At 58.7% G+C, this 24,487-nt stretch overlaps 5 protein-coding genes across 5 annotated transcripts; all 5 read left to right on the top strand.

Annotated features, from left to right (window-relative positions):
• Positions 1 to 2,419: 2,419 nt before the first annotated feature.
• On the top strand, positions 2,420 to 7,975 carry ABB37_05975 (hypothetical protein; the record flags this gene model as incomplete). The annotated part of the gene is made up of 1 exon (XM_015804216.1): positions 2,420 to 7,975. The coding sequence occupies one exon, from the start codon at positions 2,420 to 2,422 to the stop codon at positions 7,973 to 7,975; it is 5,556 nt and encodes a 1,851-aa protein (XP_015657350.1).
• A 1,183-nt stretch (positions 7,976 to 9,158) lies between these two features.
• ABB37_05976 (hypothetical protein) lies at positions 9,159 to 11,849 on the top strand (the record flags this gene model as incomplete). The annotated part of the gene is made up of 1 exon (XM_015804217.1): positions 9,159 to 11,849. The coding sequence occupies one exon, from the start codon at positions 9,159 to 9,161 to the stop codon at positions 11,847 to 11,849; it is 2,691 nt and encodes an 896-aa protein (XP_015657351.1).
• Positions 11,850 to 12,917: 1,068 nt separating this feature from the next.
• ABB37_05977 (putative ATP-binding cassette protein subfamily C member 5) lies at positions 12,918 to 13,853 on the top strand (the record flags this gene model as incomplete). Its single annotated transcript, XM_015804218.1, has 1 exon — positions 12,918 to 13,853. The coding sequence occupies one exon, from the start codon at positions 12,918 to 12,920 to the stop codon at positions 13,851 to 13,853; it is 936 nt and encodes a 311-aa protein (XP_015657352.1).
• Positions 13,854 to 14,544: 691 nt separating this feature from the next.
• Positions 14,545 to 17,586, top strand: ABB37_05978 (ATP-binding cassette protein subfamily C member 5 putative (ABCC5); the record flags this gene model as incomplete). The annotated part of the gene is made up of 1 exon (XM_015804219.1): positions 14,545 to 17,586. One exon carries the CDS (start codon positions 14,545 to 14,547, stop codon positions 17,584 to 17,586), a length of 3,042 nt encoding a protein of 1,013 aa, XP_015657353.1.
• A 2,015-nt stretch (positions 17,587 to 19,601) lies between these two features.
• On the top strand, positions 19,602 to 24,305 carry ABB37_05979 (putative mitochondrial ATP-binding cassette protein subfamily C, member 5, putative (ABCC5); the record flags this gene model as incomplete). The annotated part of the gene is made up of 1 exon (XM_015804220.1): positions 19,602 to 24,305. One exon carries the CDS (start codon positions 19,602 to 19,604, stop codon positions 24,303 to 24,305), a length of 4,704 nt encoding a protein of 1,567 aa, XP_015657354.1.
• Positions 24,306 to 24,487: the final 182 nt, after the last annotated feature.

Raw genomic sequence — 24,487 nt, forward strand, 5'->3', positions numbered from 1 at the left:
GGTGTCTTTGCGCAGTGCGTGGCCCCCGCGGACAACGACGAGGGCGTCGGTCTGGACAACTGCAGTCTCATCCTTGTCGAGCGTCGCAACGTGCAGGAGTAAGCCCTCCCGTACAGGAGCTTCGCGAGGGCGTGCCGAGACAACGCGTGCGCAGCTCTCTCTCTCTCTCTCTCTCTCTCTCTCTCTCTTGCGTTTCAACGAGACAGATGAACGAGCGCTAATTTGAGTCCTCCCATTCTTCCGTTTCGCAGCTGCTCTGTTGACACGCTGGTGCCTTCTCCTTTCTTGTCTCTTTAAGTGTTTCCTGTTGCTCTTGGCCTTGAATGCGTCTTCCACGCATCGATCTTTTTCTGGTACAAGAGTTCTGCTTTCTCGTTCTCTTATGTTCTTACGTTCCTTTTATTATTTTGTTGTTCTGCCTTCGCTGTGCGGATCATCTACGGTGTTTCTCTGTTCCTCACACACACACATTGTTAGGTTTGCTAACGGAGTTGGCCGTTTGATGTAGCTGACCGCTTTGCCTTTGTTGAGCGCTCTATTTGTTTTCTATTTCTCGACCTGTACGCCCGTCTTCTGTGTTTGTTGTGACTCCTCCTCCTCTCTTCCCCCTTTTACCAAGTGCTTCTTGCTCCTCTCTATATATACGCAAGCACGTAGAATGATTTCTCGTGTGCCTTTTGATTTGCTGTACTATAAATTTATGTAAAAGCAATGCCGTCTGCTGTGGTGCACTGCAGGTCTTTCTCATTTATTCATTTTTTCTCTCTAATGCAGCGTGCCTTTCTTCAGTGTCTTTGGCTCCTCTTTTCTATTTTGTCTCCGTTGCTTAACGGAGCGGTGGTTGCTTCACGTGGGGAAAAATGCAAGAAAGTCGAGGAGGGTTAAAGAGGCACCGAAAGGTGTTTTCATTCGTTTCTTGTTTCCGCCGCAGCAAGCATTTTCTCACCTTTGTTTTGAGGTGCGCTGTAGCTGTTGCGGCACAGCCACTGCTTCTGCAAAAAGAAACCATACCTCGATGAGGAGTTGGAGTCTTCCACTGCGCTGCATTTTTCAGGCTGCTCGTTGGATGCCCGCCGGGCAGCGGGCGCGAAACAATAACTGAAGTTCAATCTCATGTTGCTACGCACTCATCCCTCTCTGCTTCTCCACTTTCCCTTACACACACACACTCACTTTCCGTGTATTTGCGATTCAGTACTAGAGAGAAGGTACAAGATCACACCCTTAGCAGCGTGCAGGCGTTTTGTGACGGCACTTCTTTACCAAACCAGCAAAAGAATCACGGGTTGTCGCCATCTGTACACGCGCACACCTCCGCTCACACAAAACTACACCGGCACACCGAACCCCTCGGGGCCTAGTTTGGGAGGTTATTTCTGTTTTTTTTTTGCTTCTGCTCATTTTTTAATTCTCTTGTTGTGGTAGCGGAGCGGCCCATAGTTGCGTCGTCACCCGCGCAGCTGCGACCACACATCCAATAAAAGCGCTCCGCCGCTTTGGTGTTGTGTGTGTGTGTTCTACCACATCTTGTTTGGCAGCTCAGTGTGCAGCTGATTGCAGGGAGAATCAGCCGTTACCTTTTCTGGGGGAGCCTGCGTGTGTGTTTCTTTTTCTTCCCTCGCCGTAACTCACTTTCTTTTACTGCCTTACGTTTAAACTCGCTTTATCACGCACAACTACGATTTATCATTTTTCAAAAACAAGTATATATATTACTTTTGTTTTCCTGCTCGTCGGCTGACGTTCGCTGAATCTTTTCTCTTTCTCTTTTTGTTTTCTAGAGAAACACGCCGTTTTCCCCGGAGTATGCGAATCGCTGCTTCGCTTCCCTTTCGTTTTCGCTAACACACACACCATCTCTTTAGGCTTCTTAGTGTTGTTATTCTGTATCATTCCTGTTGTCTATTTCACTGCATGTACGCTCTTATTTTGTATACTTCTTCAAGCGCTCTGTTTCCCTAACTCTTGTTTACAACGTATTCACCTTCTACCTTTGGTCACCTTTTTTTTCCCCTTTTAGATCTCCATCTGACGTTTGATTCCCAACTGCTTGTGTTGGGAAGTGTCACGAGTGTGCGCCTGCAGAGTCGAGATTTCAGCAAAAGAGTGGCCCGCTCGCGTTGCCGTCGTGCTCTGCGAGAATTATCATCGTTTTCATTTCCTTTTTTGTTTTTTCTTCTGCTGCTCGCAACGCTACGTGATTTGTTGAAGCTTCACCACCCTCCTTTTTTCTGTGACCATCTCATTTCCTTTTAAGCTTTTTCGATCCTCGGGAGCGAGGGGTGTACATTCGAGTAGTTGACTGTTATAGCCGGAAGCGTGCACAACGCTTGGTATAAAGGAGCGGCGTTGTTGGAGAAGCAGTCATCTGCGTTCCTTTTAATCTAGAGCGACCGTCACTTCTGCGGTGTAGCCGAGGATGTACGAAGGCAGCGACACGACAAAGAGGTCGAGCGACAATAGAAAAGCGCTCCCTGCTGCGGTGGGAGATCGCGATCACACAAAAAGCAACAGCAGCAGCAACGGCGGTAAGTGCCCTGCATTGCGCCACGCCCTCGTTCCGTCGGCCTCCTCCTTTTTCAGCTTAGCCAACACCATCAGCGTCAGTACGCCGATGAACGGTGGCAGCAGCATCGATGACGTTGCTGAAGAAACTGCGCTCGCTGCAGCCACCGCCGCCGTAGTCGAAAATGGTCCTGCGGCGCGTGGGGGGAATCAATCGCAAGAAGTTCCCCTGGTCGACCCCAATACCTCCAGGTCACGGCTGACACAAATAAAACCCTTGTCGAGCGGTTCGGAATGTACGCTGATGCATGCAGGCAAGTTACCGCGGCGTCACCTGGCATTTAGCAATCCAGCCCCGTTTCGAGAGCCTGCAGCAACAACTGCAGGCGCGACGGCGTTTGATGGGCAGAAGCCAGCTGAGAAGTTTTCGGAAGGCGGTTCGTGCGCTTCCGCTCCTCCGCAAAGGGGGTCCGGCTACCCCTATGAAGGAGCCCGTACCGTGGCTGGCCAGCCGTCTGCGCCGTGGCTGTCGAGTCGGCGACCTCCGACTGACCAAGGTGGGCAGACGAAGCGGAGGGACAGTAGTAGGAATGATGGAAGTCATGCAGCGCCTTTAGTAGGGGCAATGCCGGTGTCAATACCACCGAAGCGCTCGCCCAACTACCGCACCGAAGGCAACTCAGCGACAAATGAGAAGGCTCCGCCGACTACATTCAAAGAGGGTGCTGCCCCCGCCAAGAGTGCCTCCCCGCCCGCTGATCCTGCGGAGACTGCTCTCCGCAGCGCGAACAGGCTTGCGCAGACCGTGACACAATTTGCACGGTCCGCGCTGGTGCGCATGAGCGGCGCCAGCGTGGCATCATCCTACGATTCGGATAAGGTCAGGTCGTCTGAACACTTACAAGAGCGATCGTCTTCCTCCTCTCCCGCCGCCCCGCTGAGACACCACCGTTACGACGAAGCGAACGACGAGGAAACGGTGCGGCAACGTCCGTCAGCAGCGGGAACCGCCGCCACGTCTTCCCAATCGGCCAAGACAAATGCGCGGCGGTCATCGTCGGACAAGGCGGATTCTACTGCCACGTCGCATCTCGTCGCGGACTACACACGCAGCGCGGATGGGCCGCGTGATCCTGTTTGCGCCAAGGCAGAGCGAAGGCCGAGTGGGGCCAGCGATCCGCTGCTGCAGCGGCGGCGCACGAGCACTTCGGCAGCGCCGTTGGCACGTGCAGACTGGCGGCCTTCCGTGCGTGAGCCGCGGCGTTCATCCGACGTCGCCGATGTCACCGGGACGAAGCATGCAGGCACGAACGGATCTGCGGACGGCACCCGATCATCTGTACAACTCCCTGCACGGCTTGCGTTCACCTCTCTGGAGGACCGACCACGGCGTCTTGTACCGCATGCAGAAAGCGTGAGCAGTCCGCAGCAGCCAGCGGTGCGCTTCATCTACACACGCGCCGGAAGCACCAGCAAGTCTGCCAGTGGGGACTGGCTAAGCTTCGGTGCATCAGGGGACAGAGACTCCCCACCGCCTCCGACCGTAGCGGGGACGACTTCCAGCACTCCACCCAATAACGCAGAAGCTGAGGACGCACAAGCGAGACGGACTTCGGCAGGTAAAGCCACTTCTACGCAACGACGGAGCATAGATGCATCGCAGGCGTACGAGCGGGTGACCCGTCATCCCACCGCCAGTGTGCCTTTTACGCGCTCCGCCACCTTTACCGGTGTGATCCAGACGGACAGACAAGTCACAAAACTGCCTTCCGAAGCGAACACAAGCCTACATCAAGATCGTCGATCTCACGCACAAGTTGAGAGGCTGAAGGAGAGCAATGGGCGAGGCCCACGTGGGTCTGCCGCCACCGACTTCGACGCCGCGCCGCAGTCGTACCTGATGCAGTGGCGCCAACGGCAAGAAGAGAAAACGAAACAGAGGGTGAAGGAGGCAGAAGCTGCGAGGAAAGCTTCTCGCAGTGCCTTCTCCACCGCGGCGAAGTCTTCAGGAAGGAAACCTCCGACTGCTAAAAGCGTCCGGGGCACATCAGCAGCTCCCCCACCACTCACTGCAGCAGCGGCTGAAGCCGAACCGCGGATGGCGACGCGGGCCCCGAACACCTCTTGGAAGGGAACGAAGGAGGACGAAGAGCCTGCTGCAGGTGTCATGGTGCTACCACCCTCCCGTAGACAAGAAGTTGATCTCCCAAAGATGTCCACCAACGCAGCAGACAACGCAAATAACGTACCGCCTGCCCTTCACAGTGCGTACTCGCTCAGCGAGGCACTTCGCAGTGGCAGCGTGCCGGATACCGCCACCACTACTCCTCACGCAGCCGCTATCGCTGAACAAACTGTGGCTGTACCTCCCCCAACAGCGGATTCAGCTGCTGCGGCTCCTTCAACTTTCCACTCCGCCGCTTCAAGGCGCGCTGCAGCACCATTCGAGAAGACGAGCCAGTGTGAGGGAGTTTCAGAAGGCAACTCGAAAAACAGAGCAGCAACAGCAGCGGCAGCAGTCGCCGTCTCGCCGCATTTTGCCGCTGCCTCCGCCTCCACCTTCTCAACCATCCCGTCCATGAACAGCAGAAGCACATCCCCGCGTCAGTCCACCGGACATGTTCGAAAAGCTTCTCCCGCTTCTTTTGGGTGTTACGCCACCGAGGACGACATCCAACACAAATTGGTGGACGAGGGAATTCCTGAAGATCAAGTTCGCGCTGCTGTGTCACCGACATCCCCAGTTCTCGATCGGAGTCAAACCCCAGTATGCAGATCTGTCAAAGCGACCCCTGACCAAGTAAACACCGCTGCGGACCCGCCAATGGAAGTTCCAACGCCTCCGAAACCGACGTCTACCGCTGCGTCCACTCGATCCTCTGATGTCGTGTTGTCTCGACTCAGCACCACCCTTCCCACCTCCGACTCTGAGAAAAGGGAGAAGGAGGAAAAGGAGAAGAGGAGAGAAGTAACTACCAGCACCGACGACATACGCGAGCTCTGCCGCAGCGTGCTGGAACGTCGAGAGCAACGACTGCTGCAGCGCCAACAAGAGTCTGCGCGTCACACGACATCGGAGCGAGAGACACCGCAGCTGCAAATCATCTCCCCACCGCCACCACCACCGCCGTCTCCTCCATCACCACCTCAGCAGCCACAGCAACACCACCAGCATCAGGCGCTGCCCAATTCGAGTCGCACCAGTGCTGTCTCAGCATCTGACGCTGTCGAAGGCAGTCGCAGCTCCTACAAACTGGGGAATGACAGTGACCACGAAAAAATTGCTTCGGCCCGTTACACCCCGTCATGGAAAGTCCATCTGGACGGCAGTGGAGCACTCCCTTTTCGTCCTCCTTCCTCTGTGCCTGAGGCTGCAGAGACGGATGCGAAGACAGCTGCGAGTGGTACAAACACGATCCCCCCTTCGCCGATGCTGTCGGCAGCCGCAGAGCCCGCCGACGTATGTGTGGATTCGCCCATCGCATCGGCCGCAACGACAATTCCGCAGAAGAGCGCACAGCCGTCTGGTTCGATGGCGCCTTCGTCTTCAACGGCGAGCACCGCCTGCACCGTGGCGGCCGAGGAGGAACGAAAGGAGAGCCGCATTTCACAGCTGCTGGCACGCCGCAGGGCTCTTGCTAGTCGACTTTCCCACAGCACGGAGCGCACACCGACAAGTGCGGCTGCAGCTAACGAACGGCCGACACAGACGTCTCAGCAGGAGACACAGCAAGGCGAGGAGGCAGCAGCGGCGCTCAGCGTGGGTGATCACTCCTCTTCTCCTGTCGATGACCCGGTGGTGCCGTCTTCATGTAGCAAGGACAGGAGCCCTCAGCCCCCCGCCTTCGATGTGTGTGCTGCCGCGATGGAATCGGTGTCTACGGCGGCCGGTGTCGAGCAGGCGGCACACACCACGGAGCAGCGCGTCTCGGTGGATGCTTCGTGTCTGCCCGACCTTGCGCCGTCAGAGGAGGTAGCGTCAAAGGAAACCCTCAAAGAGCCGCTGAAGAAAGCAATGAAAGAGAAGGCATCCATAGCATCAACAGACACTCGCGCCGTCCAGCAGCCTTCATCTACCTCTGTAGCAGGAAGTCCAACAACAACAGCAGAGCCCCAGCCACACTCTACAGGCAGCGTTGCCGCACGTCCCGTCACTGCACCCGTCGAGTCAAAGATTGCTTCTGCTCCACCGAGTCCACCAGCAATCACATCAGCAGCATCGGCTTCCATCCCCATTGCCGCTGCTCCACCCGCCGAGACGTCCACCATCAGGAGCTCCCCACTTGCAAAACCAGCCTCGACGTCCCTGGCGGCGTTGGGGGAGATTAACGTGGACGAGCTCGACAAACTAGAAGAGAGCGTCAACGCTTTACTAAAAAAATACGGCAAGTCATCATCAACCGCCTCTGCAGCAACAGCAGCGGCGGCGCATTCATCAGCGCCGGTTAGCGGTGACCCACCAAGCAGGATGACGGCAGCAGACGTGCTGCTCCGTCAGATGCCGCCGCGGCATGTCCCGCCCGCGGCAACGAAGAAAAATGCCGTTTCAGCGGCGCCTCCTGCGCACCATTCGAGCAGCACAGACCCCACCACCACAACACTCTTGATGGAGATGAGCGGCTCCTTCTCTCGTCGTCATGTCCACAGCAGCGAGTGTGATGACGAGGACTCACACTGGGATGCGTCCGTGCTGTGGTGCGGCGAGGAGTCCGAGGTGAGCGAGAGGACACCGACGATGCGCGTGCCGCTGCTAGATCTGACGCTGTTGCAGCTTCCCACGGGGGACTACGACGACCTGAAGCCCTATCGTATTCCCTTGCCAACGGCGGTGCCGGCGCCCGAGGAGAACTACCAGCATTTGCGCCAGCTGGCCGGTCTGTGTTCTTTCTCTTCTGAATCACCCGACAACGACCGCATCCGATGTGGCAGCTCACCAATGGGCGGGCGCGACTCGGGGGCCTTCCCCGCAGTGGGCGGCTCGTTCAGCTCATCTTTTCTGAGCAAAAGCGCTACGTCCGTGGCGGATGTCTCGCCCTTTGTCGGAGATCGCATCCGCCGCATGAAGGAGCAGCCGCCCGAGCCACCAGCCGGCCTCGCCGTCCCACGTAAGGTGTGGGGTTCGCGAAGAGCGTTCTTTTCCACCGCCACGGTCGCCGGCGGCGGGAGTGAGGCGGCGCGCAAAGGGTCCTCTCCAGCCCCATCAGCTGAAACGGACGAGGAAGCGGCGCAGGACAGTGTTTATGAATTCGTGGACGAGGCGCCGCAACGTATATCTCGTGTGGTGGTTTTCACGGACGACAGTGACGCGCTGGATGGTGGACGGGGCACGGCGCGTGACGTGCGCGTGAAGCAGCAAAATAATCGGGTGCGGGTGGTGCTGCTCGACTGCGAAGAGCAGCGAGAGCGGAGGGTGGTACAGGCGGAGGAGCAGGAGGCCTTTATCGTTATTGACAAGAGCTATCGACTGTGAAGCAGTTTGACCAACGCTGTTTAGATGGTCGAGTGTCTGCGGTTTGTTTGCCTCTTCTAATTCGTGTGTTTTTGTTTTGTTGCTGATGCGCAGATGCGGAGAAGATAAAACGTTGCTGGTATAATCGCTTTTCTTGTTGTTGTTGTACAACTGCAAGTTGCGTGTTGTGGATATATATTAATGATGCATGCACGCGTGCTTCGATGTAAATGGGGGTGCTGATTCATCGATATGTTTCGTGTTTCCTCTCAAATTATATAAAGGAAGGGGCGTTGAACACGCTGAGAGCCTCGTTTTGATTTTCAGTTGCGTGAGTTGTGTGTCCCCGGTGAACCATCTGCAGTGTGGACAAGTCGTGTATGTACTTCGCTTTCTTTCACGCCTCATCTCTCGACGGACTTTATTTTCTTCTTATATTTCCAGTTTTGGCCTGCTTGCGTGATTCCTTGTTTTAGCGTGTTTGAGTTATTCATTTCACCCCCCTCATCGAGCCTCCTCCGTGTGTTGGTTGCTGCAAAGCCGAGTATTGTTTGCGACACCCGTGTACCTCCGTGAAGCACCAACACGCGTAGAACACAACGCAAAAGAGAAACGACTCGCGAATGATTTCCGACGAATCGAAGCAGGTGGAGGTGTTCGACAGCACCGGGTGCAAGTTATCACGTCTTTTAGCTGATCTCATGTTCTTATTTGGATGGCTAATAAAAAAAAAAATGCAACACGACACGCAGAGTCGATGTGGCACGACGCGAATGCAGACTATTGGTGCGCGTGATTGCCTCAACAGTGGCCCTCATCGTCCAACTTATTTCTTCTTGCATGTCTTATCTATTTCGCATTGTCTTTTGCTTCTTACTGCATCTTCGCTTACTGTTTCATTTGGCACGTCACCCTGCCTTCAAATAAAGCAGAAAGCCGCAGTTATAGCGAACTACTCCTTTCCATTTATCGTCATCGGTCCTGATTTTCTAAATTGCTTCCTTCTTCCTTATTTCGGTGCTGTTGAGCTCCCCAAATCGTTTCACAACGGCATCCTTTCCTTCTTCTGTCTTCGTTGCACATTTCTTCTTCTTCTTTTTCTAAATCCTTTGAAATCCGCACTTTCGTGTTTGTTGAACCGAACAGCTTTTCTTCTCTCCTTCATCAGCATTCCTCTGCGTGCCTCCGATTGGGACCTTACGGCATGTCCGTCACACCCCGCCGACCAACCTCAGCGGCACACGCAGCCCGCAACGTCACCTTCTCGCCCATCGTGGATGGAACTATCGAGTCCCTCGAAAAGAGGAGACGTGCTCGCGACTCCCCTGACCTCCGCCACGCCGACCCCGACAACGGCGTGGTCCACGGGAAGAACGGATCTGTACCGAGCACGACGTCGCACCGCACGCGCCTCATCCTCGGCAACAGCCCTGCGCGTGGCCGAACTCCCGGGGCCGGCGCGCTGCCTGTCGACGAAAGAGAGAAAGACAGCGTCTGTGAGACCACCACCACGACTCTGGAGTTTTCCCTGAAGGATATTCCGCTGGATGGAAAGATGGCGCCACCGGTGTGGCGCGAGCCGTCGCGAGGTCGCGGCAGCGCTAGTCGGCGTGCGTCCCCTGCACGTGTCGGGACGCCGGTGTCAGTGCGGCGGTCAACCCCTTCCCATCGCAACGGGGTCAACGACGTCGACGCCCCGGCCTCGCCGTGTCTCCGCAACCCCTACGCGGACCTCGAGTGGGACAGCGCCAATCTGCTGCGTCGCCAACGCGTGGTGCGCACCTTCTTCGAGTCCCACGAGGATGCGGTGCGGCTCTACATCCGCCTTCAACAGCTGCTGGGCTTCCGCGACGTGTGCCAGCGTGAGTTCCAGCAGCGACTGCAGCGGATGAGCTCTGATGACGAGCGGCAGGCCGCCGCGGCTGCCCGAGCGCGACGCATGTCGGCGCAAGAACACGAAATTCAGCGCATTCAAGAGGCGCTGGCGCAGGCGGACGTGTCGAGTCCGGAGTTTTCGAGCTCGATGAACTCGCTGTACTCCGCACGATCCGGGACGCCGCCTGCACGCTCGGCGAGGCGAGACGAGGCAGAAGAAACACGCACAGGCCCGCACAACGGCAGGGATGGAGCCGCGGCACCTGGGCGTGCCGTGCAACGTCTTTCTGATGGGCCGATGGCTGCAGAGTCGTTTGGCTCCCCAAGGGCCGACCCTCGGGGTAAAACCCATACGAGTGCAACGAAGAATGGCGCTGCAGGCAGAGAGCGACAGCCGCCGCCACCGTCCTCTCCACGTCCCTCAACCCCACGCGACGCGTTGGAAGCGTGGCGCCGCTCTCGGTCTCTACACCCGTCCAACTTCGCGGAGTCACTTGCACTCGAAGAGACGGGTCTCACGCCCTCTCAGCGCGGCTACACGTCACGAGACAATGGGAGGTCGTCGAACGGGGCCGTGCCGCACGCCGGCGGCACCGCAGGCATCGGTGCGTTGACGCCGGAGGCACCGGATACCAAAGCACGGCAGGACACGTCGCCTCCACCGCGACAGACCGCGCCGGTCGGTATCACCAAGAACGAGGAGGCGCCGTCTTCGAAGTCGGCCCTGCGAGGAGATGACCGCTCTCGTCCTCCTTCCTCTGCCATCGCCGCGGGCACGAAAAACTCCACCGCAGCAGTGAAGGCGACGGCTACTGCGGAGGAGACGTCGCTGCTCACCACCGCACCGGCAGCGACGCGTTCAGCTGCCCCGCGTCAATCGCATGGGTCCGTTCCGGCTGCTTCGACAGCACAGGCGTCGACGTTAACACCCCAAAATGCGGTCACAGGTCTGGTAACTCCGCCTCAAACGAACACGACAAAGCCGCACTCGACGGACTCGCCACTGGCACGGTTTCGCAGGCGACAGGGCAATGAAGATCCACTGGAGCATTCCCGAGATCGACCGCCGAGCAATGTCACCCCGCCGCTCCCGCAGCCCTCCCTTGGCAGCACGAGCGGCCCGTCCGTTCGTAATGGAGGGCCGCGTGCGGCGACGGAGCCCAATCCGCTAAGCAGGGCGGGTGAGCGAAGGAAGAGAGGGGAACGTGTCGTGGTGCCGAGTCAAGACGCCGTGGTAACGGCGAAGAGGGAATCCGTGGGTCCTGACGCATCCCTGCAACTGGATCCAGAGAAAACGGCGACTGCGCCAAAAGACATGGCGACACCGGCGAGGCGTCTTCTCGGCGCTGCATCGACTGCCCGCGCAGGTTCTGGCCAGACACCGCACATCGTTGGAGGCGCAAAGCACACCCCGGTGCAGTCCTCTGCAACAGGGAACGAATCCCAAACCCCACCAACGCAGCCCCGCAGCTCCCTCTTCATTCCAGATGGTCCCGATAAGATCTCACCTTCGACACGTCTCGCTTCAGCTGGAGACACAGCAGAAAGTAGAGCACCGTCAGCTTTCAAGTCTGCCGCTGCCGTGGGCATTCAGTCGTGGTCCCCTGCAGACCCACCGATGCCGAATATAGATGATAATAGCAACCAAAACGGTGTGCCTTCCGGCCTCGTGTCCTCCGCGAGGGCGTCCCAATCTCCATCTGCACCACAGCGGCGTAGTCCACCTGGAAAAGAAAATGCACGGAGCTCGCCGTACTCCCCAGCGCGCGGCCCTGTGGAACACGCCGCCCGCACCCGTCCGCCGGCTGACACCTCCGTCAACGATGCGCTTGCGGCACTGGAGCGCCGCGTTGGTGGGCTGGAGGGCCGCACGGCGGAGTTGGAGCGCAACGCGACGAAGCGGGCCGTGCTGGAGGCGATCCGGCGCTTGCGCGAGCGTGTGACATTGCTGGAGGAGCGCACTTCCATTCTCGAGCGTGGTGACGATGTAGAGCCTTCGTCGAGCCATCTACAATGGTGATATCAACTGGTGTGGAAGTATCTTCTACGCTTTGTCTACGTGTTTTTTGTTGAATGGAAAGTCGACCCTCCTCTTTTTTTCTTTCCTTCCGCTGTTTGTATTTTTTTCTTTTTCTGTAGAGGCACTGGTGACTTGTGTGTGTGTGTGACCTTCGCTGCCACATCTATGCGATACGCTTTTGAGCGACTTTTCTTTCCCCCCTTTTTCCGAAGCGCAGCAGTCCGCAGAGCTTTTGTTTTACTCTTCACAGAAGAAGAAGAGTTGATAGAGCGCAAAGCACTGCTGAGCGTTGTATACTCTCGCAAAAAGAGTAATTGGGTTTGCTTTTTTGTTTTGTTTCTAATGATCATTGTTTCCTCTGTTTATTTTTTGTACTTTGCGAAGGGACCGCTGCTTCTCCCTCAACTATTCCATCTTCATATCAATAAGACTGCAGCTGTGTTCGTTCGGCCAGCCGCCCTCATTGCGGATTTGTCGGATACGGCATCGCTACGGGACACCAACAAGTAGAGTACTCGAAGAAATGAGTTATGAGCAAGTCAGCCTTCTACACAGTTACCAGCGGAGGAGCAACGGCACCAGCAAAATGAAAGAGAAAACTGAATGAAAGTGAAACACGGAGGATTCAACGTGAAAAAAAGAAAGAGTGCGTAGCGCACGTTTCTCCTGTGTAATGCCCAAGCTACTGCGTCTGCGGGCTTCTCATTAAAGCGTCTTTAAATACGCCCCAATGACTCTGTTTCGTACGATGAGAGAACTTTAAAACCCTTCTTTGATGCCCCGAAAACGGGTCTGAAAAGTTTCCTTCCTCCTCATTCCCTCTTTCTTTTTGTCTATCGTCTTCTCTCTCTTTTCGTCAACGCTTCTTTCCTGGCCTTTCGCCTTCACGTGCAATTTACGTGATGCACTGATGCTTCCGGCGGAGGAGTCTCTGGTACCCGCCCCACTACTAACACCGCCTTTTATCTTTTAGGGGGTGTGTTTATCGTTTTTTCTCCTTTTTAAATCTAGAATTGAGGGAACAACTCCTTCGCTTTCTGTTTACTCCCTGCTTATGCAAAGCACCCGATGAGCTCTCATACGCAGGATGGCGCACGACAACCTCTTCTCTCTACCTCCGCATCGCGCGACTCCCTTGCGCAGCATCCCGCGTCGGCGCAGGAGAACCTTTTGAGCACCGCCGGAGACGTGGGCGGGAAGGTACTGCAGATATTTGGTGCGGAGCCTTCGTATCAAAAGCAGGTGGAAGACCAGGCAAGCTATGTAGGCGGTATGCTGTTCTTCTCGTGGATGGGTGACTTTATGCGCCGGGCCGCACGCGAGGAGCTCACATTGAGGGATTTACCACGGCCCATGCGTGCCTACCACGCCTACAACGTCGGTGTGCGGCTGTCGGCGGAGCTGCAGCGGCAACAGGAGCGGCGCCACGCGTGGGACGGCTACATCGGCGCGCGCGTGGGTGTGCGGCGCGACGCTGCGAGCGACGGCGTGCTGCGCTGGGTGGGCGTCGTGCAGCAGTACGGCACGCCGCGGCAGCTGTATGCCGGAGTGGAGTGGTTGGTGGCGCCTGCGCCGCGTCACGTTGGTGTGCTGGGCCGGTGGCTGCTGTGCCGCGGCGGTGGCGCCCCTCCCCACGGCCCCGGCGCCTTGCACCGCGGCGAGGTGGAGGGTGAGCACCTCTTCGACCTCGCGGACGGCGACACGGTTGCGACCTGTGAACGTGTGGAGGACATCGTGTTCCTCTCAAACAGATCGGCGTCAGACAGTGAAAGCGTTACTATTGGCATCGGAGAGTACGGCTCAGTTGGCTCCTCACCACCCCTCAGCGGTGCCTCATGTTCTCCATTACCTTCCGGCACCCCAAAAGTGATGTCGGCTAACAGGGCGCTCTTACGTTGTTTCTGGCGGCAGCTTCTTCTGTTAGGACCTCTTCGATTTCTTGTGGAAACGACTGCTGTCCTTACACCGATGGCGTTGCGGTGGTACGTCTCGTTTCTCAAGTAGGACCCCCACACCGACAACAGCACCTCCACCCTGCTGCCCACCGCTGTCTCTTCTTCCCTCACCGCCACAGGTTGGTTCAGCGTTGATGGTTTGATAGGGATTTTATGCAGCTCTGCCACTGTAGAAGGGCTGTGGAGTGTTGCCCTGCTGTTTACGCTGTCCCTTGCCCATACGCTGGCGCAACACAAGTACGGCCAGCTCGTGCACCGCTGCGCCTACGCGGCCCGCTCTGCGCTGTCGTCCTGCGTTGCGGCAAAGTGTCTCTGCATCGCCCCGAAGGAGCTGCAGCGGCCGGACCTGAACGTGGGCCGCATCATCAATTTGGTCGCGAACGACGTCAGCACCGTGGAGAGTCTCTTCAACGCCCTCTGGATGACCATCACCGTTCCGCTGCAGCTGTGCGCGGCGGTGTACCTGCTGTACCGTAGCATGGGCGGCGCGGCTTACATTTGTGTAGGGATGCTGGCGGTATCGCTGCCGCTGCAGGTGGTGTTGACCAAGTGGACGTATGCGTGCACCCGTCACCTGGCGCACACCACAGATGTGCGTCTGAGATGTGCGAATGAGTTTCTCGCCGGCATTCGCTCCATTAAACTAATGGGACTCGAGGACCCGTTTGTGCGCGAAATCAACGAGCGTCGTGCAGCAGAATTGAGGGCACTGCGTAACTACCAGTTCGTCTTCATCGCCAATGCCCTTCTCACACGCAGCATCGGTGCCGAACTGCACCACCGCTGCGGTGATGGTCGCCTTCTACTATACCGGTCAGCCGATGTCGCCCAGTGTCATCTACCCCGCGCTAGCGTTACTCGGACTCATGGAAACCCCATTTCGACTCGTGACGTATCTCATTACGATCTTCACTCAATACGCAGTATCGATGCGCCGCCTCACGTCCTTCCTGGCCGCCGACGACGCGGCGGCGCGGTCGGTGCTGGAGGAGATGGTGGCGGGCCACGAGGCCAGCGACGCCGCGGCTGTGCTCTCGCACGCGACGGTCAGCGCCTACCGGCCTGTGCCGCTGCCCACGCCGAGCTGGCGGCGCGGCGACGGCGAGGCGCACTTCGAGCTGCGCGTCAAGACGCTGCTGGAGGACGTGGACCTGCGCATCCCGCGCGGCAAGCTGACTGTTGTGCTGGGGCCGACGGGGTGCGGCAAGTCGACGCTGCTGGACTCGCTGATCGGCGCGCTCGCGGTGACGCGTGGCCGCGTTGCGTGCAGCCGCTGCGTCGCCTACGTGCCGCAGCAGCCGTGGATCATGAGCGCGACGCTGCGCGACAACGTTGTGTTCTTCGGCGCTGCGGACGACGCTGCGTTCGAGCGCGCGGTGGCGAGCAGCCAGCTTGCGGCGGACCTTGCGCTGCTCGCTGCTGGCGCTGCGACGGAGATCGGCGAGAAGGGCATCAACCTGAGCGGCGGGCAGAAGGCGCGCGTGAGCCTGGCGCGTGCTGTGTACGCGGACCGCGACGTGTACGTGCTGGACGACCCGCTGTCCGCGCTGGACGCGCACGTTGGCGAGCGTGTGATGCGCGAGTGCGTGTGCGGCGCGCTGGCGCACAAGACGCGCGTGCTTGCGACGCACCAGGTGAGCGCCGCTGCGTACGCGGACTACGTGGTGCTGCTGGAGGAGGGCCGCGTCGCCTTCCAGGGCACGTACGCTGCGTACCGGCAGTACGCTCGCCTGCACTACGATCGCAGCCTCAGCGGCCTGGACAAGACGTCGCTGTACGCGGCGCGCACGGTGAGCGAGCTGGGGCCACACGAAGATTTGACGACGCCGGGCCGCGCTGCCGCCCCTCGGGAGGCTGTAGGCTATGCTTCCCCGACCACCGTGGAGGAGGGTGCTGCGATGCTGTTTGGTGTCGGCGAAGAGCGTGAAGACTCTCCGGGAGATGCCATAACGGAGGGCGAGGCCCGTGTTGCGATCACGGAGAGCGGCGAGGAGAAGGCGGTGGGTGCTGTGCCGTGGCTCGTCTACCGCCGATACATGGAGGCCTGTGGTGGTTGGCCCGCCTTTTCTTTTGTGATCATCTTCTTCGTCTTCACAGAGGTGTTGCTCCGAGCTAGTGACGTGTGGCTGTCCTTGTGGTCTGGCGGTATACTAGAGAGCATTTGCTCTCACCGTCGACTGATCGTCTACGTGGGAACGGTTCTGTTCGCCGTTCCTGCTGGCCCCTCCCGCGATCTGCTGTGCTTTACGGATATGCGCCGTGCCTCCTACCGTCTGCACGCGAACCTATTGCGATCCCTCGCCGAAGCGAGGCTGACCTTCTTTGATATCACACCTCGAGGACGTCTCATGAATCGCATGTCGCGTGACATGTCGCAGATTGATTGGGACCTCCCCGTGAATCTGGATGTGTCGTTCTTTTTCTTCTGTTACCTCATCTCGTATGTCATCATCATGACGGTGTCGCAGCCCTTCATTTTGGTCATCCTCATACCGTGTGCGCTGATCTACGGCCGCATCTTCCGTTTCTTCTGCACCGCCAACAGGGAGATGCAGCGGCTGCTGAACATCTCCAACTCCCCCGTCTTCTCCGCGCTCAACGAGGTGCTGACGGGCCGCTGGACCATCTGCACCTACGAGCGGCAGCAGGCCATGATGCAGGAGGTGCTGCGCAGCCTTGACCGTGTCTTCGGGAGTGGTTACATGCAGTCCATGGGCTCGCGTTGGCTGACGGTGCGGGTGGAGCTGCTGGGGAACGTTGCGGTGTGCAGCCTGGCGCTGCTGGGTGTGGTGTCCACGCAGGCCTCCTGGATGCACATCAACCTCGGCCTCCTGGCGCTGAGCGTGAGCAAGGCGTCGTCCATCACGAGCGTGCTGTCGCGCTTCATCACGGTGGGTGCGTCGGTGGAGGCGTCGATGAACTGCGTGGAGCGGGTGCTGTACTACACGGACAGCGCGCCTGCGGAGGACCTTGGTGCGGGCGGTGCGGCGTGCGTGCCTGCGACTGCGTGCGGCTTCGCTGCCACGGAGTTCGGGTCGCTTGTGCTGGAGCACGTGGACATGCGGTACCGGCCGGGGCTGCCGCTCGTGCTGCGCGACGTGAGCTTCGCGGTGCTGCCCGGGCAGAAGGTGGGCGTTGTGGGCCGCACGGGCAGCGGGAAGTCGACGCTGCTGCTTGCGCTGCTGCGGCTTGTGGAGGTGTGCGGCGGGTGCATGCGCGTGTGCGGGCGCGACGCGCGCGACTACGGCGTGCGTGAGCTGCGCCAGCTGTTCTCGATGATCCCGCAGGACCCGCTGCTGTTCGACGGGACGGTGCGCAGCAACGTGGACCCGTTCGGCGCGTGCGGCGACGCGGCTGTGTGGGCTGCGCTGCGGCAGGTTGGGATGGAGGAGCGGGTGCGGAGCGGCGGCGGCGGGCTTGACGCGCGCGTGCAGGAGGGCGGGTCGAACTTCAGCGTTGGGCAGCGCCAGCTGCTGTGCCTTGCGCGCGCGCTGCTGAAGCGTGGCAGCGCGTTCCTGCTGATGGACGAGGCGACGGCGAACGTGGACCCCGCGCTGGACCGGCAGATCCAGCTGACGGTGCAGCAGACGTTCCGCGACTACACGGTTGTGACGATCGCGCACCGGCTGCACACGGTTGCTGCGTACGACGTGATCCTCGTGATGGACGGCGGCCGCGCGGTGGAGTTCGGCTCGCCGCGTGCGCTGGCTGGCGTGGGAAGGGTCTGTGTTTGCACGGCTGGTGCGCTCGCTGGGCAAGGGTGCTCAGCAGGCGTTCTGTAGGGCACTTGAGGGGAGAACTATTCATCAAGAGGACAGTGGATGATGGTGACGGGCCGCGTCTTCGGATCTGGGAGCTGCGCCGTAGGACGAGGAGAGACTTCACGACTACACTTATGGCCGTTTTCGACACTGTTTTCTCTGCTGTTCTTAAAGCCTGGACGAGGAATGCTTGGATGTATGAATGGTATTGAGAAGGGAATAGTATCGGTGATCCCCTGTTCTAGCCATTTTTCCTTTTTCTTGTTTCTCAGCGGTCGTCTTCAGCTGTCATAGTTCTTCTTTCTTTGTCTTCCCGCCCGCCCAACCCCATTCCGCCCCGCTTTGGAGGCGGCTTTGTAGGAGAAAGCTACCACTTCGTTAGTAATCCCCCAAAAGGCAAAACTAGCATTTATCGTATTTTCTCAGCAACCTCACCGGTGTTTACGAGTTTACAACTTCCTGTTCTTTAAGATAGAGTAGTGTTTCTGTTGTACAGTTTGAACAATCTTCTATCGAACCTTTGCTTTCAACCTATTTCCCCCTTCACCATTCTCTACCTAAATCATCTGCAATAAGTCTCTCCAGCACATCGTTTTTGTCTATGTGAAGATGTTAGTAGCGTGGATGGTAGGCGTAACGTCTTCTGTGGAGGTGCAGTGATATCTTGCTATGAAGATGGGACTTTATGGTTAATGAGGTAGTTGACAGGTATGCTGTGTGGCACTACACCGGATTGCCTCTCCTTGGTTTCGTTCCGGCGTCGTGTGGTGTGTGCGGAATCGAGGAAGTGGAGCTTAATTGACTTCATTCTACTGCACTTACAGCGGTTAAAAAAAAAAGGCAATGAAAACTCTCCTCCTTCTTCAGTCCTTCCCTGCTGAATTTGGGTGAAGTCTGCTTGGCGGTGGGTACCAACCGAATCGTGCCACGGAAGGCCACAGGCATTTCTTCACAGTGCCTCGATAATCATACGTACCCATCAGTGAATGCGACACAGAAAGGATGCTACTGCTGGTTCTACCCATTACTATTATTATTACTACTATTTCTCTCCTTCTCCTCCTCTCCGCTACTTGTGCCTTTTTGATCTGCCGCTGCCATCAGCAAGGGTGCTACGCACAGATACCCCGTCGTCCTTCTTTTTATTCCTCTCAGGCCATCCACACGCGTTATCGTGATTATTAGCGCTTTTTTATTATTATTTAACCTGTTTTCCTTTGCCGTACTGCTCTGCTCAGTGCAGTATATATATATATATATATATATGTTCCTTTTGTTTTCTTCGTCTGTCTCTCGCCATTGCTGAAGTTGAAGTTTTTGTTTATTGATTTCGGCGTTTTTGCTCCACTTCTCGATTGTTACTCGAACCGACTTCGTGTTTTTGCTCTGTAGTAGCCCCAGTGGTGACCTTCCTCTTCTCCTCACAACTTCCTCTTGCCTTCAACTTCATTAATTAAACACCATAATTTTACCTTGTGGATTTAACGTTTTTCTTAACGCTGTTTTCTGCTTAAACAACACACCAGCCGGTTACTGCCGTTGTAGTCATACACTTTGCCTTTTCTAGTTCTCTGTCTCTATCACATCAACGATTGCTGCTGCGGACTTCATTTACTCCAACGAGATCGTGTGCGGGGGACATCAGCTCTTCTACAAAAAGGGCGAAACGTAATAACAACAGTAACTTGCTATTATCAGCCATCAAACATCACGCGTTCTGCCTCCAGGAAGGAGTCTTCGCCGTGGAAATCTGACGAACTCATTTTCATTCGTGATTCGAGCTTCTGATAGAAACCAACAGTTCGCTGTCTTCTTCTCACAGTCGCCGCCGTATTTGCGCCGATTTCCCTTTTCCTGTTTCTTATCAGTTGCCATCTTTTTTTTTGGGGATTTTGAGCTCGTTCTTTCCCGTGTCTACAGCTGACTGCTGTTGTTTGGTCTGTTTCGGCTGCGAACACACACACATCTATAAGTATTCAATACCTTGTTGTTCTTGTTCCCTTTTCTGCTTACGAGGAGGTTCTGTTGTAAGCAACATGAGTCAACGTGCGCTTGATGGTGAGAACGAGGCGTTCCAGCCTTCGTTGTCATCGCCAGTGCCGCCCACCGATCCGTCTTTAAAAGCGCCTTACACCAAACCAGTGTTAACTGCCCCGCCGGCCACATCTGCAGCACAATGCGTCTTCGGGGAGGAAGCAGAGTACGTCGCCCAGGCAGAAGACGAGGCAGGATGGGTGTGGGGCTCCCTGTTTCACTCGTGGGTGAGTGACCTAATGCGCAAAGCGTCCAGAGAGGAACTCACATTGGGGGATTTGCCACGGCCCATGCGTGCCCACCGCGCCTACAGCGTCGGTATGCGGCTGTCGGCGGAGCTGCAGCGACAGCAGGAGCGGCGCCACGCGTGGGACGGCTACATCGGCGCGCGCGTGGGTGTGCGGCGCGACGCTGCGAGCGACGGCGTGCTGCGCTGGGTGGGGGTTGTGCAGCAGTACGGCACGCCGGATCAGCTGTATGCAGGAGTGGAGTGGTTGGTGGCGCCTGCGCCGCGCCACGTTGGTGTGCTGGGCCGGTGGCTGCTGTGCCGCGGCGGTGGCGCCCCTCCCCACGGCCCCGGCGCCTTCCACCGCGGCGAGGTGGAGGGTGAGTTTCTCTTTGCGCTGGAGTGCGATGAGGGCTCTGTGGCGACCTGTGAACGTGTACAAGATATTCTCTTTCACCAAAGTAACGAAAGAGACGAAGGAGGAGAGAGTACTCGATTTGCTGGCGATACTCCGATCGGTACTTCAGAACAGCGGCGCAGTATGGAAGTGAATGGCGGGCCTTCAAGGCCACCGGTACCCAAACCCTTCTCCACCGGTGCGGCTTTGTTTCGTGCGTTTCGTTGGCAGCTGCTGCTGCTCGGCCCACTGCGAGTTGTGGTGGACGGCGGTGCGCTGCTCACGCCGCTGGCGCTGGGGTGGTACATCTCTCTCCTACAAGCCCCATCTGCGGACCCCAGCAGCAACAGCAGTAGTGGTAGTAGTAGCAGCGTAGACGAGGCCGCCTTCGCGTCTGCAGGGAGTGGCTATTCCTCCTCGTCTTCCAGTGGGAATCACAAAGCAAGAATGCACACGAATGCCCTCACAGCACTCTGCAGCGTACTCGTGCTCTTTCTGCTGACGCTCATCCGCAGCATTGCCTTGCAGAAGTACGCACAGCTCGTCACTCGTTACACCTACGCCGCGCGGTCCGCCTTGTCTGCGTGTGTGGCGGCAAAGTGCCTGCGCATCGCCCCGAAGGAGTTGCAGCGGCCCGAGCTGAATGTGGGCCGCATCGTGAACTTCCTCGCCACCGACGTGAGCAGCGTTGAGGGCACATTCTTTGTGCTCTGGATGACGGTGACAGTTCCGCTGCAGCTGCTCATGGCCATTTACCTGCTTTACCGCAGCATGGGGTGGGCGTCCGCCATCAGCCTTGTGATGTTGGTGGTGGCATTCCCTGCTCTTTTGATTCTCACCAAGCTTACCTATCAGTGCACCGTGGCGATGAACAAGCGCACGGATGCACGGCTGCGGTCCGTCAACGAGTTTTTGTCCGGCATTCGCTCCGTTAAGTTTATGTCTCTGGAGCGCACCTTTGAGAAGGAGATCAACTCGAGACGTGCAGCGGAGTTGCGCTCCGTCCGACGGTTCCAGTTTGTGTCCATCACGAACTTCCTCGTGACGCAGTCGGTGCCGAACTGCACCACCGCTGCGGTCATGGTCGCCTTCTACTATACCGGTCAGCCGATGTCGCCCAGTATCATCTACCCGGCGCTCTCGCTCTTGGGATTGATGGACACGCCTTTTGACCTCCTTCCACTGCTCATCGGCGTGTACTCGCAGTTCTTCGTGTCGATGCGCCGCCTCACGTCCTTCCTGGCCGCCGACGATGCGGCGGCGCGGGCGGTGCTGGAGGAGATGGTGGCGGGCCACGAGGCCAGCGACGCCGCGGCTGTGCTCTCGCACGCGACGGTCAGCGCCTACCGGCCTGTGCCGCTGCCCACGCCGAGCTGGCGGCGCGGCGACGGCGAGGCGCACTTCGAGCTGCGCGTCAAGACGCTGCTGGAGGACGTGGACCTGCGCATCCCGCGCGGCAAGCTGACTGTTGTGCTGGGGCCGACGGGGTGCGGCAAGTCGACGCTGCTGGACTCGCTGATCGGCGCGCTCGCGGTGACGCGTGGCCGCGTTGCGTGCAGCCGCTGCGTCGCCTACGTGCCGCAGCAGCCGTGGATCATGAGCGCGACGCTGCGCGACAACGTTGTGTTCTTCGGCGCTGCGGACGACGCTGCGTTCGAGCGCGCGGTGGCGAGCAGCCAGCTTGCGGCGGACCTTGCGCTGCTCGCTGCTGGCGCTGCGACGGAGATCGGCGAGAAGGGCATCAACCTGAGCGGCGGGCAGAAGGCGCGCGTGAGCCTGGCGCGTGCTGTGTACGCGGACCGCGACGTGTACGTGCTGGACGACCCGCTGTCCGCGCTGGACGCGCACGTTGGCGAGCGTGTGATGCGCGAGTGCGTGTGCGGCGCGCTGGCGCACAAGACGCGCGTGCTTGCGACGCACCAGGTGAGCGCCGCTGCGTACGCGGACTACGTGGTGCTGCTGGAGGAGGGCCGCGTCGCCTTCCAGGGCACGTACGCTGCGTACCGGCAGTACGCTCGCCTGCACTACGATCGCAGCCTCAGCGGCCTGGACAAGACGTCGCTGTACGCGGCGCGCACGGTGAGCGAGCTGGGGCCACACGAAGATTTGACGACGCCGGGCCGCGCTGCCGCCCCTCGGGAGGCTGTAGGCTATGCTTCCCCGACCACCGTGGAGGAGGGTGCTGCGATGCTGTTTGGTGTCGGCGAAGAGCGTGAAGACTCTCCGGGAGATGCCATAACGGAGGGCGAGGCCCGTGTTGCGATCACGGAGAGCGGCGAGGAGAAGGCGGTGGGTGCTGTGCCGTGGCTCGTCTACCGCCGATACATGGAGGCCTGTGGTGGTTGGCCCGCCTTTTCTTTTGTGATCATCTTCTTCGTCTTCACAGAGGTGTTGCTCCGAGCTAGTGACGTGTGGCTGTCCTTGTGGTCTGGCGGTATACTAGAGAGCATTTGCTCTCACCGTCGACTGATCGTCTACGTGGGAACGGTTCTGTTCGCCGTTCCTGCTGGCCCCTCCCGCGATCTGCTGTGCTTTACGGATATGCGCCGTGCCTCCTACCGTCTGCACGCGAACCTATTGCGATCCCTCGCCGAAGCGAGGCTGACCTTCTTTGATATCACACCTCGAGGACGTCTCATGAATCGCATGTCGCGTGACATGTCGCAGATTGATTGGGACCTCCCCGTGAATCTGGATGTGTCGTTCTTTTTCTTCTGTTACCTCATCTCGTATGTCATCATCATGACGGTGTCGCAGCCCTTCATTTTGGTCATCCTCATACCGTGTGCGCTGATCTACGGCCGCATCTTCCGTTTCTTCTGCACCGCCAACAGGGAGATGCAGCGGCTGCTGAACATCTCCAACTCCCCCGTCTTCTCCGCGCTCAACGAGGTGCTGACGGGCCGCTGGACCATCTGCACCTACGAGCGGCAGCAGGCCATGATGCAGGAGGTGCTGCGCAGCCTTGACCGTGTCTTCGGGAGTGGTTACATGCAGTCCATGGGCTCGCGTTGGCTGACGGTGCGGGTGGAGCTGCTGGGGAACGTTGCGGTGTGCAGCCTGGCGCTGCTGGGTGTGGTGTCCACGCAGGCCTCCTGGATGCACATCAACCTCGGCCTCCTGGCGCTGAGCGTGAGCAAGGCGTCGTCCATCACGAGCGTGCTGTCGCGCTTCATCACGGTGGGTGCGTCGGTGGAGGCGTCGATGAACTGCGTGGAGCGGGTGCTGTACTACACGGACAGCGCGCCTGCGGAGGACCTTGGTGCGGGCGGTGCGGCGTGCGTGCCTGCGACTGCGTGCGGCTTCGCTGCCACGGAGTTCGGGTCGCTTGTGCTGGAGCACGTGGACATGCGGTACCGGCCGGGGCTGCCGCTCGTGCTGCGCGACGTGAGCTTCGCGGTGCTGCCCGGGCAGAAGGTGGGCGTTGTGGGCCGCACGGGCAGCGGGAAGTCGACGCTGCTGCTTGCGCTGCTGCGGCTTGTGGAGGTGTGCGGCGGGTGCATGCGCGTGTGCGGGCGCGACGCGCGCGACTACGGCGTGCGTGAGCTGCGCCAGCTGTTCTCGATGATCCCGCAGGACCCGCTGCTGTTCGACGGGACGGTGCGCAGCAACGTGGACCCGTTCGGCGCGTGCGGCGACGCGGCTGTGTGGGCTGCGCTGCGGCAGGTTGGGATGGAGGAGCGGGTGCGGAGCGGCGGCGGCGGGCTTGACGCGCGCGTGCAGGAGGGCGGGTCGAACTTCAGCGTTGGGCAGCGCCAGCTGCTGTGCCTTGCGCGCGCGCTGCTGAAGCGTGGCAGCGCGTTCCTGCTGATGGACGAGGCGACGGCGAACGTGGACCCCGCGCTGGACCGGCAGATCCAGCTGACGGTGCAGCAGACGTTCCGCGACTACACGGTTGTGACGATCGCGCACCGGCTGCACACGGTTGCTGCGTACGACGTGATCCTCGTGATGGACGGCGGCCGCGCGGTGGAGTTCGGCTCGCCGCGTGCGCTGGCTGGCGCGGGAAGGGTCTGTGTTTGCACGGCTGGTGTACTCACTGGGCAAGGGTGCTCAGCAGGCGTTCCGCATGGCGTTGGATGAGGGTGCGAAGTAAGATGCGCTGCGTCTGCCGTGTCCACTGATGCTTCTGCAGCTTCTTGTCTGTTTCTTTATGGAGGTGTGGTCGGTAGCGGTGCAGCTGTATGTCTCTTTTGATATTGTGTAGTGTTTACGCCACGCGTTGCGTGGTGTAGCTGCCGTGAGCAGCGACTGAAAAGTGTGAG

This window comes from Leptomonas pyrrhocoris (assembly GCF_001293395.1).
Source record: "Leptomonas pyrrhocoris isolate H10 chromosome Unknown, whole genome shotgun sequence".
Classification (NCBI taxonomy): Eukaryota; Euglenozoa; class Kinetoplastea; order Trypanosomatida; family Trypanosomatidae; genus Leptomonas; species Leptomonas pyrrhocoris.